Raw genomic sequence first — 16,122 nt, 5'->3', positions numbered from 1 at the left:
CGACGATTTGTCCTGCACAGGTGAAGTTGGCAACGCCGCCAAGATGATGCTGATTGTGAACATGGTCCAGGGGAGCTTCATGGCCACCATTGCTGAGGGGCTGACCCTGGCCCAGGTGACAGGCCAGTCACAACAGACGCTCCTAGACATCCTTAATCAGGGACAGCTGGCCAGCATTTTCCTGGACCAGAAATGCCAAAGTAAGTGGACCTCGGCCCCTTCTTGCTGCTGCTTTTTGATGAGAGCTGGGGAACTGGATTAGGCGGTTGTCAGTTCCTCTCCAGGGATTCATTCTGTGGGAAAGATGTCCTCCCTCTGGGTAGTCCAAGCCCCTGGTCAGAGGAGATCCTGAGGCATGCTGATGAGATTTGTACATGTGGGCTGGGACCTCCCTTTTCTTGAATGTTGGAAGATGCCGGAGGAATCAAAAGGCTTATGCTATTAGGAAACGCTGGGTGTGAAACTCTGAGGTGCTTACTGCATGTAATTTTTATCTAGGATCCTTGGATTCCTTCTGATCACTGGCTTTCTCTCCTCAGATATCCTACAAGGAAACTTTAAGCCTGATTTCTACCTGAAATATATTCAAAAGGATCTCCGCTTAGCCATTGCACTGGGTGATGCCGTCAACCATCCAACTCCTATGGCAGCTGCAGCCAATGAGGTAACTGGGCACAGGGTGTGGCTCTAGTCCCAGGATGGATCCTTCAGTGTCTTCGTCTTTTTTTTTTTTTAAGATTTACTTATTTATTTCCAAAGATAGAAGGAGAGGCAAAGAGTGAAAGAGAGGTTCCATCCACTGAGTCACAATAGCCAGCGCTGGGCCAAGCTGAAGCTAGGAGCTTCATCCAGGTCTCCCACATGGGTGCAGGAGCCCAAGGAATTTTCCAGTGCTTTCCCAGGCCATAGCAGAGAGCCGGATTGGAAGAGGAGCAGCCAGGATGCTTCCATCTGGGATGCTGGCACTGCAGGCAGCGGCTTTCCCACTATGCCACAGCGCCAGCCCCAGCCCGTGGTTGCTGAAGGCATTTTTGATACCATCTTTGAGTAAAGATATAAAGAGCTTTTTATCCAGTTCTTTCGATTGCTGAGAGACAACTTTTAAAATAAAATCTTTGACTGGAATCGTAGCATTGTCTCTTTCTCCCCTTTAATTCTGTGCATTTTTTCTTAATGTCTTAGTAAGCTTTGAGCCATCTATTACTGCTGTGTCTTCTTGATGGATGTGACCTTCTGTTACTATGAAACATACCTCTGACTCTTTATCTTGAAGTCTGGTTATGTGATACTGATAGTTTCTACATCAGCCTGCTCATGCTTACTGTTTTTATTACTTGTTTCCATTCATTTTCTCTCTACTTGTCTTTATGCATAAATTGTCTTCTGGAGAGAGTCTGTAGTTAGGACTTGTGTTTTTATGCATTCTGACAATATCTAATTTTTAATTGAAATCCATTAGCCTATCTGCAAAGACATTAACTGCCTACAGATGCTCTTTTGTTAATAGTTTCTTAAGGTAGGAGGCCAGCTTTCTTATCTTATCTTGATATAGGTTAATCGAAAACAAACCGCAACTAAGTGAAATTTGTCTTTACCATAAAGTTACAGTAAAGAACCAGTATTTTAGGAGTGGGCATTGTGGCACAATAGATTAAGCCACTGCTTGAGTTGTTCACAGCTCGTATCAGTGTGCCTGGATTGAGTCTCAACTACTCAGTGCTTCCGAGATGTGCCTGGGCCGCAGTGATGATGACCCAAGTTTTTGAGTTCCTGGCTTCAACCTGGCCCCGGCAATTATAGGCATTTGGGGAGTGAACCAGTTGGAGGATCTCTTCTCTGTCTCCCTGTCTCTTCCTCCCTCAGTCACTCTGCCTTTCAAAAAAATAAATCTTAATGTGTGTATGTGTATATGAAACTCATGACTTGTTTCTGTTAGAAGCTGTAGCTTTCAAGTGCCTTCAGCTGGTACACATTTTTTATTAAGTTAAATACTCATTGGTCTCTTGTGGCTTGAAAGCAGAGAAAGGTTTTAAAATGAACAGGACTGTGCTTTTCAGACCTGCCTTTTCAAACTGGGAGCAGTCTTCTGCCTGGATTCTGTGTCACCTGTGCCTTCCTTGTCTGGGGCGTTTCACAGTGCTGCTGCCTTGGCTCCTTCAGAGTGCAGTGATACTTCAAGTCCCCCATTCATTCTACGTGTGGGTTCTCTCAGCAGGGAAAGTCTTTGTGTGGTTTATAGTTTTTTGTCCATAGGGCTCTTCTTCAATTGCATTTACTTCTGAAGATTCCAAATATGACTTGAGCTGGGAAAGGTTCTCTTTGAAGTGGTGTAGGAATTGTTTCTGCGCTGACTCTGCAGGATTCATGGCTTGGAAGCAGTTTTTGGTTAGTTTCTCAATGCAGCATGGTGCTCTCAGGCCTCCTGCATCGTGTGAATATAGGCTGCAGGCGGTTGGAAGCTTGGAGGTCAGGATGTTACTGTCAGCCTCGTCCCTCAACGTTGAGTACCTATTGATACGTCTGAAGCTACCGTGTTAACATTTGAGATCTGTGTGTCCCTTTCTCATTCTTCCTTTTTTGAATTCCACTTTTATTTATCTATTGGCCTTTTAAAATCTATTTATTTGAAAAGCAGAGATGGACAAATAGAGACAGGAAGAAGCAGACAGAGAGCTCCTGTCTGCTGGTTTAGCCCTCAAATGCTGGACCAGGCAGAAACTGAGAGCCAGAAAGTCAACCCAGGTCTTGAATGTGGGCGGCAGGGACCCACGTACTTAGCTGTCACCTGCAGCCTCCCAGGGTGAGCATCAGCAGGAAGCTGGAATGGAGAGTGGAGCTGGAACTGGAGCCCAGTCATGCTGATAGAGGAGCAGCCCAGTGGGTGTCTCAGCTACTAGACCAAATGCCCACCCCTCTGTTGGCTTTTCGACTATGCTTCTTTGCATTATTTTTTTAGTGGTTGCTCTAGGAATTGTGGTATATATCCTTAACTTCACAGCCTACTTAAGGCATTAACCTTGTACCACTTCACCTAAAGCAAACCCACAGCTACACAGATGCATTTTATGCCTCCTTTCAGCAAGGTTTCTGAACCTTGGCACTGCTGACATTTGATGGGGAGGGCCTGTCCTAGGCATTGCTTGAAACTTGGCAGCATCCCTGGCTTGCACCTGCAGACGGCCAGCACCAACCCCTTTTTGACCGTGTCTCTAAGATAGTACCAGACATCCTCTGGGGCGGCTTTGTTCTGTTTAAGACCTCCCCAGTGAGAACACTGCTGTGGGGTGAACATCTGTGTGTTCCTCTGCCTGTGTCTGAACCCCGTCACACAGGATTGTAGTTTTTGCTTAAAGCAGCTATGGCAGAACACTTCAGAAAGTTCATGAAAATGCAGTTAAAAGATGAATTTATTCTGGTGCCCAAAATGTGAAGTCCATGCATATAAGGAGTTTGCAAAAAGTTCATGGAAAGTACATATCATGAAAAAGAGATTCATAAATATTGAAGTTTTTTGTACCAGAATAAGCTTTATCTTTTATATCAATTTTTCCATGAGCTTTTTCAAGTATACTCATATGTATTTTAAAGAAATTAAGAGAAAAAATAATTTTTAGTTTCTCTAGACTTAACATTTCTGGGCTATCTATTCTATTCTTTCCCCTTTTTTTTCTTTCTTTCTTTTTTTTTTTTTTTTTTTTTTTTTTTGACAGGCAGATTTAGACAGAGAGAAAGACAGAGAGAAAGGTCTTCCTTTCCGTTGGTTCACCCCCTAAATGGCTGCTACGGCCGGCGAGCTGCGCCGATCCAAAGCCAGGAGCCAGGTGCTTCTCCTGGTCTCCCATGTGGGTACAGGACCCAAACACTTGGGCCATCCTCCACTGCCTTCCCAGGCCACAGCAGAGAGCTGGACTGGAAGAGGAGCAACCGGGACAGAATCCAGTGCCCCAACTGGGACTAGAACCCGGGGTGCCGGCACCACAGGCGGAGGATTAGCCAAGTGAGCCGTGGCGCCGGCCACTTTCCCTTTTTTTTAAGATTTATTTTAGGGCCTGGCATTGTGGCATAGCAAGTTAAGTCACTAGCATCCCATATGGGCACCAGTTTGAGTCCCAGCTGCTCCACTTTCCACCCCACTCTCTAGTGATGCTGCTAGGAAAGTAGTGGAAGATGACCCAAATGCTTGGACCCCTTCACCCGCGTGGGAAACCTGAAGTAAACTCCTGGCTTGGTTCTGGCCAGCCCTGGCTGTTGTGGTCATTTGGGGAGTGAACCGGCAGACAGAAGACCTCTCTCTCTCTCTCTCTCTCTCTCTCTCTCTCTAACTCTAACTCTAACTCTAACTCTGAATTTGAATAAATCTAAAAAATGATTCATCTTATTTACTTGAAAGACAGAGTTGGAAGAGGGGGTGGGAGGGAGATCTTCCACCCACTAGTTCACTCCCCCATATGCCTGCAATAGCCAGGGCTGGGCATGGCTAAAGCCAGGAGCCATTCTGGTCTCCCACATAGGTAGTTGAAACCTAAGCACTTGGGCCAGCATCCACTGCCTTCCAGGCATGTTTCAGATTGCTGGATGGAAGCACAGAATAACCAGGACTCAAATCAAGCACTCTGATAAGGGATGACCGTGACCCGAGGCAGCTTAACACACGGCTAAGATACTTCCCCTCCCTGTGGCTTTTTAATTTTTTAAAAAAGATTTATTTATTTATTTTGAAAGTAAAAGCGAAATACAGAGATGGAGAGATCTTTCATCATATGGTTCACTCTCCAGGTGGTCACAGTGGTCAGCTATGGGCCACACCAAAGCCAAGAGCAGGAGCTTCATCCCAGTCTCCCCCATGGATGCCAGGTGTGCAAACACATGGACCATCTTCTACTTTCCCATGTCGTTAGCAGGGAGCTGGATCGGAAGTGGAACAACCAGGACACGGATATGGGTGCTGGTATCACAGGCAGTGGCTTTACCTGCCACACCACAACACTGATCCCTTTTTAATTCTTGTCAAGGTCTTTCATATTCACCTAGTGTCTCTGGGGCCACCTTGAATCGCCAGGCACTCTTCTAGGCTTTGGAGTATAATCAGCTCTTTCCCCTCCTTGGAGCACTTAAAATTTTAATGGAAAGAGGTCCAAGATAATGACAAATGCATTTAGACAAGTAAGAATTTTAGAGCATCTTAAAAATACAGTGAAGAGGGCCAGCGCCATGGCACAGTAGGTTAATCCTCCGCCTGCGGCGCTGGCATCCCATATGGGCACCAATTCTAGTCCCGGTTGCTCCTCTTCCAGTCCAGCTCTCTGCTGTGGCCTGGGAAGGCAGTGGAGGATGGCCCAAGTGCTTGGGCCCCTGAACCCGCATGGGAGACCCAGAAGAAGCTCCTGGCTCCTGGCTTCAGATTGGCGCAACTCCGGCCATTGTGGCCATTTGGGGAGTCAACCAACGGACAGAAGACCTTTCTCTGTCTCTCCCTCTCACTGTCTGAAACTTACTTCTCAAATAAATAAAATCATAAAAGAAATACAGTGAAGAGTGTCATGGGGCGAAGCAGGGGGTGCCGCTGCTGTGTCCCGGGGGCTGCTCCAGGAGGGTCCTTGAGTTGATTGGGAGGCAGCCAGCAGTGCAGAGGGAGAGCATCCTGTGCAGGGGTGTTGGCAAGGCCAGCAGCCCCGGGTAGCAGGGCGAGTCTCGGAGGGTGTCTGCAGGAAGGGACGTCACTGACGTGACTGGCCACGCTGAGCACTCTGTCCCTTACTGTGCTGAGTGCTCACGACAGCCATGTGGAGGTCAGTGCTGTCACTTGCTGCCGACCAGGCCACTGATCTGAGCAGCCACTGGGGTCCTGAGAAGCTGGGGCATTTTGCCGATCCAGTCAGGATTCATATCAACAACTCAGCTCCAGGACCTGCCTGCTTAGCCTCATCCAGAACTGCCTCCAGGGCTCAAGTCCAGGCCTTTAAGTCTGCTGGGTGGCCAGAGGCTGACCTCTAGCTTTTTTTTCCAGGTATACAAAAGAGCCAAGGCACTGGACCAGTCTGACAACGATATGTCTGCCGTGTACCGAGCCTACATCCACTAAACCACCAATGGCCCACCCCGCCCCTCTACTCTTCCCTCGGACCCCTCTTCCTCATGTGGGGTCGAGGTCCTGGGACTTAAGTCTGGACCAGTCCATCTGTCTCCATTTCCTTTTATACAGACTTTAAAACTTGCCGTCAGCACAGCACACAGCAGCACCCCTCCCTGAGGCCCTGGGGAGGGAGGGGCGTCAGCAGGATTGGCTTGTGGCGAAGCTCTTGAGCTGGGTACTGGACACACACACACACACACACACTCACCCCTGGATAGAAGCTACCCAGAAACTGCTGCCTGGCTTTTTTTTCCTCTTCCAAGCTTGTCTTATCTCCAAACCCTTCCAGCCAAGGAACTAGAGTCAACAGTGAAAGTGGATGCCTTCCCACAGCTTCCTGCAGGATGAGGAGGCTGTCGTCGAGTCCACATACCCACTGGATCTGAGAGGCTCTGGCCCAGAGGAGCCAAAACAGACTCCAGGAGAGGCTCCTGCAGGACCGCCAGCCTCAGGTGAGCAGACAAAGATGATTTCATGTCCAAGACAGCAACATAGCAACCAGCTCTCCATCATCGCCTTTGTGAACTCAGATGAGACTGGCAAAGTCCTGCCAAGACAGGGATCTGGCTTTCCAGGGAGAGCAGCGAGCAGCCGGCCTGTAGGTGAGCCTGGAAGCCGGTGCCCTTCACTGCTGCTCAGCACCCCAGCGCCCCCACCAGCCACCAAGCCGTGCAGCCCTGAGCCTTGCTCCTCACCGGGCTGTGTTAGCGTTTGGATTTGCATTCCAACCCTTGGGAAGAAGGGAGGGAGAAATTGGCTCCTTCCTGTTTCCGTTACGCCACAGACGTGTCAGCTGGCTCTGAGGAGAGCCGCTCTGACTGGGCCCCTTGTGCCCGCCTTCTCCAGTCTGCCCTGCACGGTCCCCGCATGTCCCTCTCCACTCTCCTCCCTTTTCTCCTCACCTCTTTCCTCCCAAGTAGACAGTGTCTGTCTGCCCCTTCTCCGGCCCAGACCAGCCTGACCAACGATGAGCATTTCTTGGGCTCAGCTCTTGATTCAGGAAGAGTGTCTTCACTCCAGCCAGCATCATGGTCTTCGGTGCTTCCCAGGCCTGGGGTCTGTCGGGAGGGAAGAGAACTGGGCCTGACCTAAGCTGAACTATAACTGACCCTCAGAGGTAGATCTGGGACATCCTCAAGGCCCTAGTATTTCTCCTTGGACAGGGGACCAGAAGGGGCTTGAAATACTGATAAGAACAAGGAGAAGTCACCCAAAGGATGTCAGTTTTTCCTCCCTCTGCATGGGTTGGATTTTCCAAAGTCACAATTTGTAGAAGGTCAGCATTTATAGTGAAATATATAACTCTATATATGTATATATACATATATATATATAAGGTGGTCGCGGCGGTGTGAGGTCTCCTCACAGCCCTGGCCGTTTTTCACTGATAGAACCTAGGTAGAGGGTCCCAGAAGACATCGGGGGAGGGCAGGGAAGATGCCCTTTGGGGTTCACACAGTTGTCGATCTCACTGGGATTCTGGACTCACTTCTGTCTGAACACAAAGCCAGTTCTGGAGTCCTGGGGACACTGAGGGGTGGGGGTGGGGGACATGCTGTAATGAATCCGGTTAGTCAATGTTGTCTTAATATTGTTGACAGTTCTGTAAAGTCCCTTTTTAAGAATATTTCTGTTTAAGCTATTTCACCTTTGTTTTGAAGTCCTTCCGTTCTGGAGAGAAAATGTGACACTTGTGAGAAAGCTTGTAAGAAAGCCCCTCCCCCTTTTTTTCCTTTAAGCCTCCTTTAAATGACAAATCTAGGTAATTAAGGTTGTGAATTTTTATTTTTGCTTTGTTTTTAATGAACATTTGTCTTTGAGAATAGGATTGTGTGATAATGTTTAAATGGCAAAAACAATACATGATTTTGTGCAATTAACAAAGCTACTGCAAGAAAAATAAAACATTTCTTGGTAACACAGCCGTGCGCGTGCATCTGTGGACTCCCTGGCCCGGCGCCGGCCGCCCCTCACGACTTAGATCCGTGTGCGCCGGCACCGGGGACGCGCACGGCCCCCGGGCCTCGGGGCAGCGGCCGGCGGGCTCCGCCTGCCACCTGCGGGACCGGCGAGCGCGGACGGACTGCCGCGCAGGCCAATCAGCGGGCGGGGCGGGGCCGGCGGGCAGCGCTTCGGCCCTGCCTGGTCCATCCGCGCAGCGCTCGGCGCCAGAGGCGAGCCGGTCTCGTGAGTCAGGGCGGGCCGAGAGGCGCTAGCCAATCACCGGCACAGAGACGGCCGGGGGGGCGGGACCGGCGCCTGCGCAGCCAATCGCTGGCGGAGGAGGAGGTGGAGCCGGGTGCCGCGGACGGACGGGCGACAGAGCCGCGAGGAGCGGGCTCGAGGGGCAGGCGGGCGGTCGCGATGGCGACGGCGACGGCGATGGCGGCGACCGCAGCGGAGCGGGCCGTGCTGGTGAGGCGCGGGCGGCGGGCGGCGGGCGGCGGGCGCGGGCGGCGGGGCCGGGCCGTGACCGCGCGCTGTCCCGGCAGGAGGAGGAGTTCCGCTGGCTGCTGCACGACGAGGTGCACGCCGTGCTGCGGCAGCTGCAGGACATCCTCAAGGTAAGCAGGCGCCGCCCCGCCCCCGGGCTGCTTCCCCACGCCGTCCCGCGGGTGCTGGCTGGGCGCCCACTGAGCACTGCACACCGCGCCCCCGCCCCGGGGCACCTCCAGCCTGGCCGGGACCCAGGAGGGCTGGGCTCAGCCCGGGGTCGAAGCAGGGACTGTAATCCGAGAGCAGGAGGGCACAGCCGGTGACACCGGCCCGCACTCAGCCCCCCCCCCCCCCCCCGCCTGCTGCCCCCTTTGCACAAAGCAGATAACAGCAGCCATCGCGCAGGGCTGTTGTGAAGATAAGTAAGCCGATCATCCCACAAAAATGTCTGGTGCGGTGCGTGGTGTGGCCCAGAATTGCAGGTTTCCGTGGCTGGGAGGCCACACTTCTGTTTGGTATTCCCCAAGGTGGGCACACCGCAGGCGCTCAGAGAACGTGGAATGAGCAGGGAGGGGCAGCACGGTGGGATGAACCCCGGAGTCTTGGGGAGGGTCCCTGGCCGACCAGGGGTTGGGGGCTTCTGGGAGGAGTGCAGGTGGAACCCGAGCGACCTTACCTGGCTGCCCTCTGCCCTGCAGGAGGCCTCTCTCCGTTTCACCCTGCCTGGCTCGGGCGCTCAGGGGCCAGCCAAGCAGGAAAACTTCATCCTGGGCAGCTCTGGGTGAGCCGATGCAAGCAGAGACCCACAGGAAGGGCTCCTTGGGGTACCCTGGGGGCAAGGGGCCTCTGCCCTGCAGACTGATTGGCTGTGGGGTGGGAGGGCCAGGGACAGCCTGCTGGGAAGGGGCCCGAGCAGGCGCTACTCTGACCCCCATGTGTTGCAGCACAGACCAGGTGAAGGGTGTGCTGACTCTGCAAGGGGATGCCCTCAGCCAGGCGGTGAGTCCCCTGCCCCTCTACCTCCCCACCCGCTTATCCCAGCTTTGCCATGAGCTGCCTGAGCGACTGGGCAGGACCTGTACCTCTCCAGCCTCGGTTGCCACCGTGTCCCCCTCCCCAGGGGATCTGTGTGGATCCAGTGAGAGGTGCAAGGGGCCAGAGCCGGGACTTGCTCGCATCTGGGCCCCATGGAGCGTGGGCACTGGCAGAGTCCAGTCAACCACCATCTGAGCTCCATTCTGTGCCTGATCCTGTGCCGAGCACCATGGCACTGCCCTGCCCGTGTCCCCACTGTCACAAAGAGGCCACGTATCCCCCCCCCCCCCCCCGCTCTTCCCTTTCTCAGCCTTTTCCCTTTCGCTTCTCTGTGGCTCCTCACGGGCTCGAGTTCCTGTTTCTTGGCCTCCTGTCTTCACCGGTAAATGGCCAGGGCGTTGGGAGGCCCTCAGCCGTGCAGAGCTCTGGGGCCTGAGCCACCACACTTCTCCCCTGCCCCAGTCCCCTTTCTTGACCTGGCTGAAGGGCTCTGAGTGGCCAGAAGCCACGGGGGGTCCCTGGGCCGGGCTTACCCGCTGTCGCCTGTCAGGACGTGAACCTCAAGATGACGCGGAACAGCCAGCTGCTGCACTTCGCCTTCCGGGAGGACAAGCAGTGGAAGCTGCAGCAGGTACCCAGCCCTGCCCAGCCTCAGGGCACGCAGGGGCAGGCCCAGGGCCCGGAGGCCACAGCAAGCCTGGGAGGGTGTGTCCTAGCAGGGACGCCTGTCCTGTGCGTGGGCCAGGACCCCCTGGGTGGGGTCATTCAGAACAACCCTGTCCAGAGTCTCCAGGGGCTTCCCGTGGCTCCCAGGATCAAGTTCATGCTCCCTCCAGCTTCTGGACCACGGGCCCAGCCTGCCTGCCCCTCTGCTCCAGGCAGTTGTCTCGCCTTTAGAAGGTGAGCTTCTGGGGTCAGAGGCAGGCTGGACAGGTGTGCACCCTCCCCTCCTGGGAGACAGAGGCCACAGAGGCTGTTCTGAAGTCGACAAAATGTGGCCCGGTAACTGCTGCACCGGTGCTGTTTTCAGATCCAGGACGCCAGGAACCATGTGAGCCAAGCCATTTACCTCCTGGCCAACCGGGAGGAGAGCTACCAGTTCCAGACGGGAGCTGAGGTTCTCCAGGTGAGCTGCCCGAAGGCACCAGAGGGCCAGCTCCCCAGCACAGCCCTGAGTCTTGGCTGGTTCCTGGAGAGCTGGTGACCTTTGACCTCTGTACACAGCCAGCCATAGCATAATGACTCACAACCTAGGGTCTGGAATCAAACTCAGGTTCCATTCCGAGGGCCTCCACTGTGAGCTTGGCCACTCTGTGCCTCCGTTTGCTCACCTGTAAAGGGGCACACACTGTGGTGGCTGTTACCTGCGGTAACACAGGTCAGGTGGCCCCCAGGAAGCACACAGCAGAGTGTAGCAGCTGGGAGTAGTGGCGGCGGCAGGCGTGAGTGACACCTCCAGGTCCAGAGTGAGCGAGCCCACCTGTCGGAAGCACTGCCGGGCTTATGCTTTAGCGCTGCCCCTCGCTGGCTGTGTGTTTTGGAGGGGTTCCCCTACCCTGTGTGTGTCTGGTCCTTCATATTGGGGCCAAGGACACGCGTCCCTTCCAGAACTGTGACCACAACCACCCGGGTGGTGTCAGCCCCCTGCCTCCGCCAGACAATCTTCATTTCCTGGGCCCGCGGCGGCAGCGGTCGGGCTCTAGGGGCTCTGCAGGGCTCTGTTGTGGCACGGTGAAGAGACCGGCTCCAGAAGTCCCACCGCTCACCAGCTGTATCACCTCAGCCTCCGCCTCGGGCCTCGGTCTCCTCACCTGTGGAGATGAGGCTGGCTTCTGCGAAGCCTGCCCTGACACTGTGCACCTGAGCTGGATGAGGCTCCCTCCTGAGCTGCACTGCTGCCTGCCCGTGTGCATAGCCTCCGTCCCTGGGCTCACCCCCAGCGCTTCCCTTCCCCGCCAGGCCACTGACCTGGCAGTAGCGACGATGACCACTGCCCCTGGTGCTGGGCTCTGCCCCACCACCCGGCAGTGGCTGTGACCCGCCCCTCCCCCAGCTCATGGATGCCGTGATGCTGCAGCTGACCAGAGCCCGCAACCGGCTCACCACGCCGGCCACCCTCACCCTGTCTGAGATTGCTGCCAGCGGCCTCACGGTCAGTACCATTGATCCCCGTCCTGGGCCCCCCAGTACATTAACCCTACCCTGGGTCAGTGGCTTCTAAACTGGGCAGTGCAGGAACCTACTTTGGGTGCCTGAGAAAAATCTAGAAGCCCCAGCACATGGGACGAACGTCTCTCACCTCCCCCATTCTGCAAATGAGTCCAGACCCCAGGCTGGGGTGCAGCTCCATTCAGTGTGGGTGGGTGGGGCCTCATCCCACCTGCCTCCCCCAGCGGATGTTCGCCCCCGCCCTGCCCTCCGACCTGCTGGTCAACGTCTACATCAACCTCAACAAGCTCTGCCTCACCGTGTACCAGCTGCACGCCCTGCAGCCCAATTCCACCAAGGTGAGCAGAGCCTGCCCCCCGAGGCCCCCAGACCCGCGGGCCGAGCTCCGCCTGACCGGGACTGGGGCTCTTGTCCCTAGAACTTCCGCCCATCCGGAGGCGCTGTGCTCCACAGCCCTGGGGCCATGTTGTAAGTATTGGGGGGGGCCTGGCCCCGGAATGCCTCCACCCCACCCCTCTGCACCTGGGGGCTGGACCCAGGCCCCTCTCAGGAACCTGCCCCTCACCTGCCAGTGAGTGGGGCGCGCAGCGCCTGGAGGTCAGCCACGTGCACAAGGTGGAATGCGTGATCCCCTGGCTCAACGACGCCCTCGTCTACTTCACTGTCTCCCTGCAGCTCTGCCAGCAGCTCAAGGATAAGGTGGGGGGAGGTGCTGGCCCAGCCTTTGGGGGGACGTGCAGGGGCTCTCATCACACCTCCCAAGTGTCCCCAGGTCCCGAAGTCCATTGCACCCCTATGCTTGGGCCAGGCACCTGGGCCGTGGTGTCACTGGCGAACGTGCCTGTCCCAGACACATTGCCCCTGGGTGACCTTCCCATCTCACCTAGCCACGGAGGGTGCATGGGCCAGCGCGTGGCTCCATCCAGGGAGACCCAGCTGACTCCCAGCCCCCACTGACCACGCGCCAGCACCTGCTGACCGTGCCCTGTCCTCCACAGATCTCCGTGTTCTCCAGCTACTGGAGTTACAGACCCTTCTGAGCCGAGGACCCCAGGAGCCTGTCCCCACCCCCACCCTTCGGGGTGCCAGCCAGAGGTGGGCCCTGCAGGCCGCATTTCTCTGCTTCACCCATGCTGTCCAAAACACACAGATAGGAGTGGACACGCAGCGCCGGGAGAAAGGGCCCTGATCTGGTGGTATGCTGGAGGGAGTCAGGAAGACCGGTCACGGGGTGGCCCACGTTCCAAGCCTGGCTGGCCTGGACACCTCGGGAACCTTTGGACTCAGGATGGGGCCAGGCCCTGGACGCTCCTTCCTCTTCCTCTCCCTGTCGGTTGCGTCCGGTGGCCAGGTGAGGGGCGGGGAGGAGGGGCACCGACGGGGCGGTGGAAGCTCTCCCCGTGAGTGAGCTGTAGTACCCTTGGCTATGTTTGTGCTGCGATGAGACCTCTAGGAAATACAGTTCATCAGACATTACCTGGAGCCCTGGTCTGTCTGTCCTGTCTGGGTGGGGACCAGGTGAGGGTCCCCAGTGGCCAGTGGCCATCAGCTTCAAGAACTGGCAGCCCTCTTCCTAGAGCCCAGCTGCCCCACTCCCAGCACCACACCAAAGCTGGACATGGAACCCACCTTAGAGAGGGGCCTCCAAGGCCGAGAGGGACAGGGATGAGAGCTCGGCCTGAAGTTCGTGCCCAGACAGCCAGTTTCCCTGCCGTTAGCTGGGTGACGTGGAATGGCAGGGCACAGCCCCCAGCTGAGGCTTAGAGGACACCGGGAGGAGGGGCTTCATCTCAGTAGGACAGGAGTCCCCACCCAGTGAGGCTTGGAACACAGTCAAGAATCAGGCTCTGGGCAAACACAAGGCATTGTTACTGTCACCTGGGGCACACGGGGGCTGGCTGCGGTGTTAGGGCTCCAGGGCCAAGTTGTCCACTCCCTTAGGGCCTTCCTGCAAGAGAGGGGCCCAGCAGGGTTCATGTTTGGGTTCCACCAGCCTCCCTAGGGCTGCACGCTCCCCTGCCCTCCTCCTCCATCCCCCCCCCACCCCTGGTGTAACTCCAGGCTGCCCTGGAGGCAAGCAGCACTCATCTTCCGGGGGCTCACCTTCCGGGGGGTCCCAGGGGAGGCGCAGCAGCAGCAGCAGCAGCAGTGGGCAATGACCAGCAGCAGCAGCAACAGCACAGTGCCTGGGGGGCACAGGGTGGGTGTCTAGATGGAGCCTCTGACCTGGGGCTGGGGCAGGGCCTCGCTCACCGCTCACCGATGAAGGTGAGGAAGACGATGAAGGCCGCGGTGTCCCACTCGGACTGGAACAGCTGGTGGCTCTGCAGTCTGCCTAGCACTTCCTTGGCCGTGGCCTCCAGCTCCTCCACGGATACACTCATCTTGGCAGGTGTGTTCTGGGCGCAGCTGTCCTGGTCCCCAGGGACCACTTCAGAACCCTGGGCTGCTGTCAGACCTGGCCTCTCCCCCTCCTGCCCCTGCCTCTGTCCCAGACCCGGCCCTCTGACCCTGGCCAAGCCCCCTGCAGCACCAGGAAGCTTCTGAGCTCGCCCAGCCCAGCCCGTCTCCCGGGCCCTAAGGAGTGCAGTGTGCTTCCTGCTTCCGGATCCACCTCACCTGAGGCCTTGGCAACCAGCCCCGCCCTCCCCAGGGCTCAGCAGGTGTGCCTCCTGCCTCCTCAGCCCACAGGAGAAGCCTGGGTGCTGCTGGGCCCGGGGAAGGGTTGCCGGCCTATCTTTAGTTTGCCTCAGTCCAGCAGCCAGCCCAGCAGCCTGGAACCAAGGCACCCCGTCGCTGCCGGCTTCACGCATGACAGAGAAAGGTGGAAGGGCTTGTCCACATTCCACTCCCCTCCCAGGGCAGTTAGGGCAGCTGCACCAGGCCCAAAGGTCCTTGTAGTACTACCTTCATCCTCAAAATACCTTTGCAAGGTGGTGCTTACTGCCTCACAGACTCTGCCCACGGGACCAGCCGCCGCTGACCGCTGACATTGCTCTCCACGCACAGGGTGAGCAGCCCTCCTGCCTCTTCTTTTAGGACACAGGGCCTGGGGCCACCAGGGCCTGGCGGGGTGTGGCCTGGACGCCGTGCTGCAAGCCAGGTGGACGGCTCCTTGCCTTGTAGGTGCTTGTGGTCAAGCAGGCGACAGACGTTGGCTACAGGGAGTTCTGCATCTAGCATTGCGTACGTCCCCTACTTTATTCTTCAGGCCACGCTGACAGGGGTGTTCCCGCTGTACAGACGAGCAGACCAGGGCCTGGAGAAGTTAGGGAGCTAGCCTTGGCCACACACCCAATGGCTTCATTTCCTGCTGCTGTCACACATCACAGGCTCAAACTGCCCGTCCTACAGCCTGCAGCACAGAGAGCAGAGTGGGCTGGCCATGCCACGTTCCTTTGAAAGTTCAAGGGGAGAGTCCATTCCTCATCTTTTCTTCTTTTTGAAAGATTTATTTGAAAGGAGTTACAGAGAAAAGAGAGAGGGAGAGACCGATATCTCCCATCTGCTGGTTTACTCCCCAAATGGCCACACTGGACCAAGAGCCAGGAACTCCATCCAGTCTCCCACATGGGCGGCAGGGGCCCAGGTACTTGAACCATCTTCCCACTGCTTTCCCAGGTGTATTCGCACAGAGCTGGATTTGAAGTGGAGCAGCCAGGACTTGAACCAGGGCTCATGTGGAATGCCAGGTGTCAGATAACCTGCTACTCCATAGCAGGGGCTCCCATTCTAGACCTTAACACCACCAACGTGTGAGCTTGGACACATTCACTCAACTCCTTCTCGCCTCCATTTCCCCATCCATACAAGGGGGATATTTACGTATAGCACCATCCTTGGATGGCGGGGGGATGGGGGATTCAGTGAAATAACCAACACTGGAGCCCCCGTGGCACCGTGGGAGGTTCACGGGGGGTGTGCACTGACACCAGCACCGCTGGCTCTGTGCTTCCGGGGCGGCTCCCTCCACTCTCTTGCTTTCTGTACGAATTTGGGCTCAGCGCACACCTGTCCACGATGCCCGCCACTCGGGTCCTCTCGCACTTGGCTCTTTGCAGTCAGCTCTGCCCTGGAAGCCTCCTGAGGATGGCCTGAGTTCTGCACTGAGCCCGGAGTCCACAGGGGCTCCTTGGACCCCACCAACTGCAGCCTCCACGATGCTTGTCCTCATTCACAGAATTCACTGTCTCTCTAGGGGACGGCTGACCTGGAGTCCCCCTTGCACAGAAGCCTACAACACTCCGGGAAGCAGAATTTCCCCCCGGGACAATGTGGCTCCACTCTCCTGTGCTTCTCCAGGGGGCCTCGTGCCGCACGCTGACAGCTGGGACTGTCGGGCAGGGGTC

General features: G+C 56.2%; 3 protein-coding genes across 5 annotated transcripts in view; 2 read left to right on the top strand and 1 right to left on the bottom strand.

The window, feature by feature from the left end:
* GLYR1 (glyoxylate reductase 1 homolog) overlaps positions 1–8,055 on the top strand; it is a 35,178-nt gene extending 27,123 nt beyond the window's left edge. For all 3 annotated transcript variants that reach the window (XM_062180633.1, XM_062180632.1, XM_062180631.1), the window contains 3 exons: positions 21–200; positions 540–664; positions 6,008–8,055. In XM_062180633.1, the coding sequence (XP_062036617.1) occupies positions 21–200; positions 540–664; positions 6,008–6,082 (380 nt within the window). In that variant the 3' untranslated portion in view covers positions 6,083–8,055. The remainder of the gene's footprint in view (positions 1–20; positions 201–539; positions 665–6,007) is intronic.
* Positions 8,056–8,470: 415 nt separating this feature from the next.
* On the top strand, positions 8,471–13,819 carry ROGDI (rogdi atypical leucine zipper). Its single transcript, XM_062180539.1, has 11 exons — positions 8,471–8,548; positions 8,626–8,697; positions 9,268–9,350; positions 9,514–9,568; positions 10,155–10,235; positions 10,635–10,730; positions 11,658–11,756; positions 11,998–12,111; positions 12,192–12,241; positions 12,346–12,472; positions 12,772–13,819. Exons 1-11 carry the CDS (start codon positions 8,498–8,500, stop codon positions 12,811–12,813), a joined length of 870 nt encoding a protein of 289 aa, XP_062036523.1. The 5' UTR covers positions 8,471–8,497; the 3' UTR covers positions 12,814–13,819.
* On the bottom strand, positions 13,680–14,157 carry SMIM22 (small integral membrane protein 22). Its single transcript, XM_062180540.1, has 3 exons — positions 14,034–14,157; positions 13,858–13,959; positions 13,680–13,717 (listed from the first exon to the last, which is right to left on the bottom strand). Exons 1-3 carry the CDS (start codon positions 14,155–14,157, stop codon positions 13,680–13,682), a joined length of 264 nt encoding a protein of 87 aa, XP_062036524.1.
* Between the last annotated feature and the right edge of the window lie 1,965 nt (positions 14,158–16,122).

The sequence above is a fragment of the Lepus europaeus genome, chromosome 21 (assembly GCF_033115175.1).
Source record: "Lepus europaeus isolate LE1 chromosome 21, mLepTim1.pri, whole genome shotgun sequence".
In the NCBI taxonomy this organism is placed as follows: domain Eukaryota; kingdom Metazoa; phylum Chordata; class Mammalia; order Lagomorpha; family Leporidae; genus Lepus; species Lepus europaeus.
Note: the sequence above shows the minus strand (reverse complement) of the source record. Positions and strands in the feature narration are given on the sequence as shown.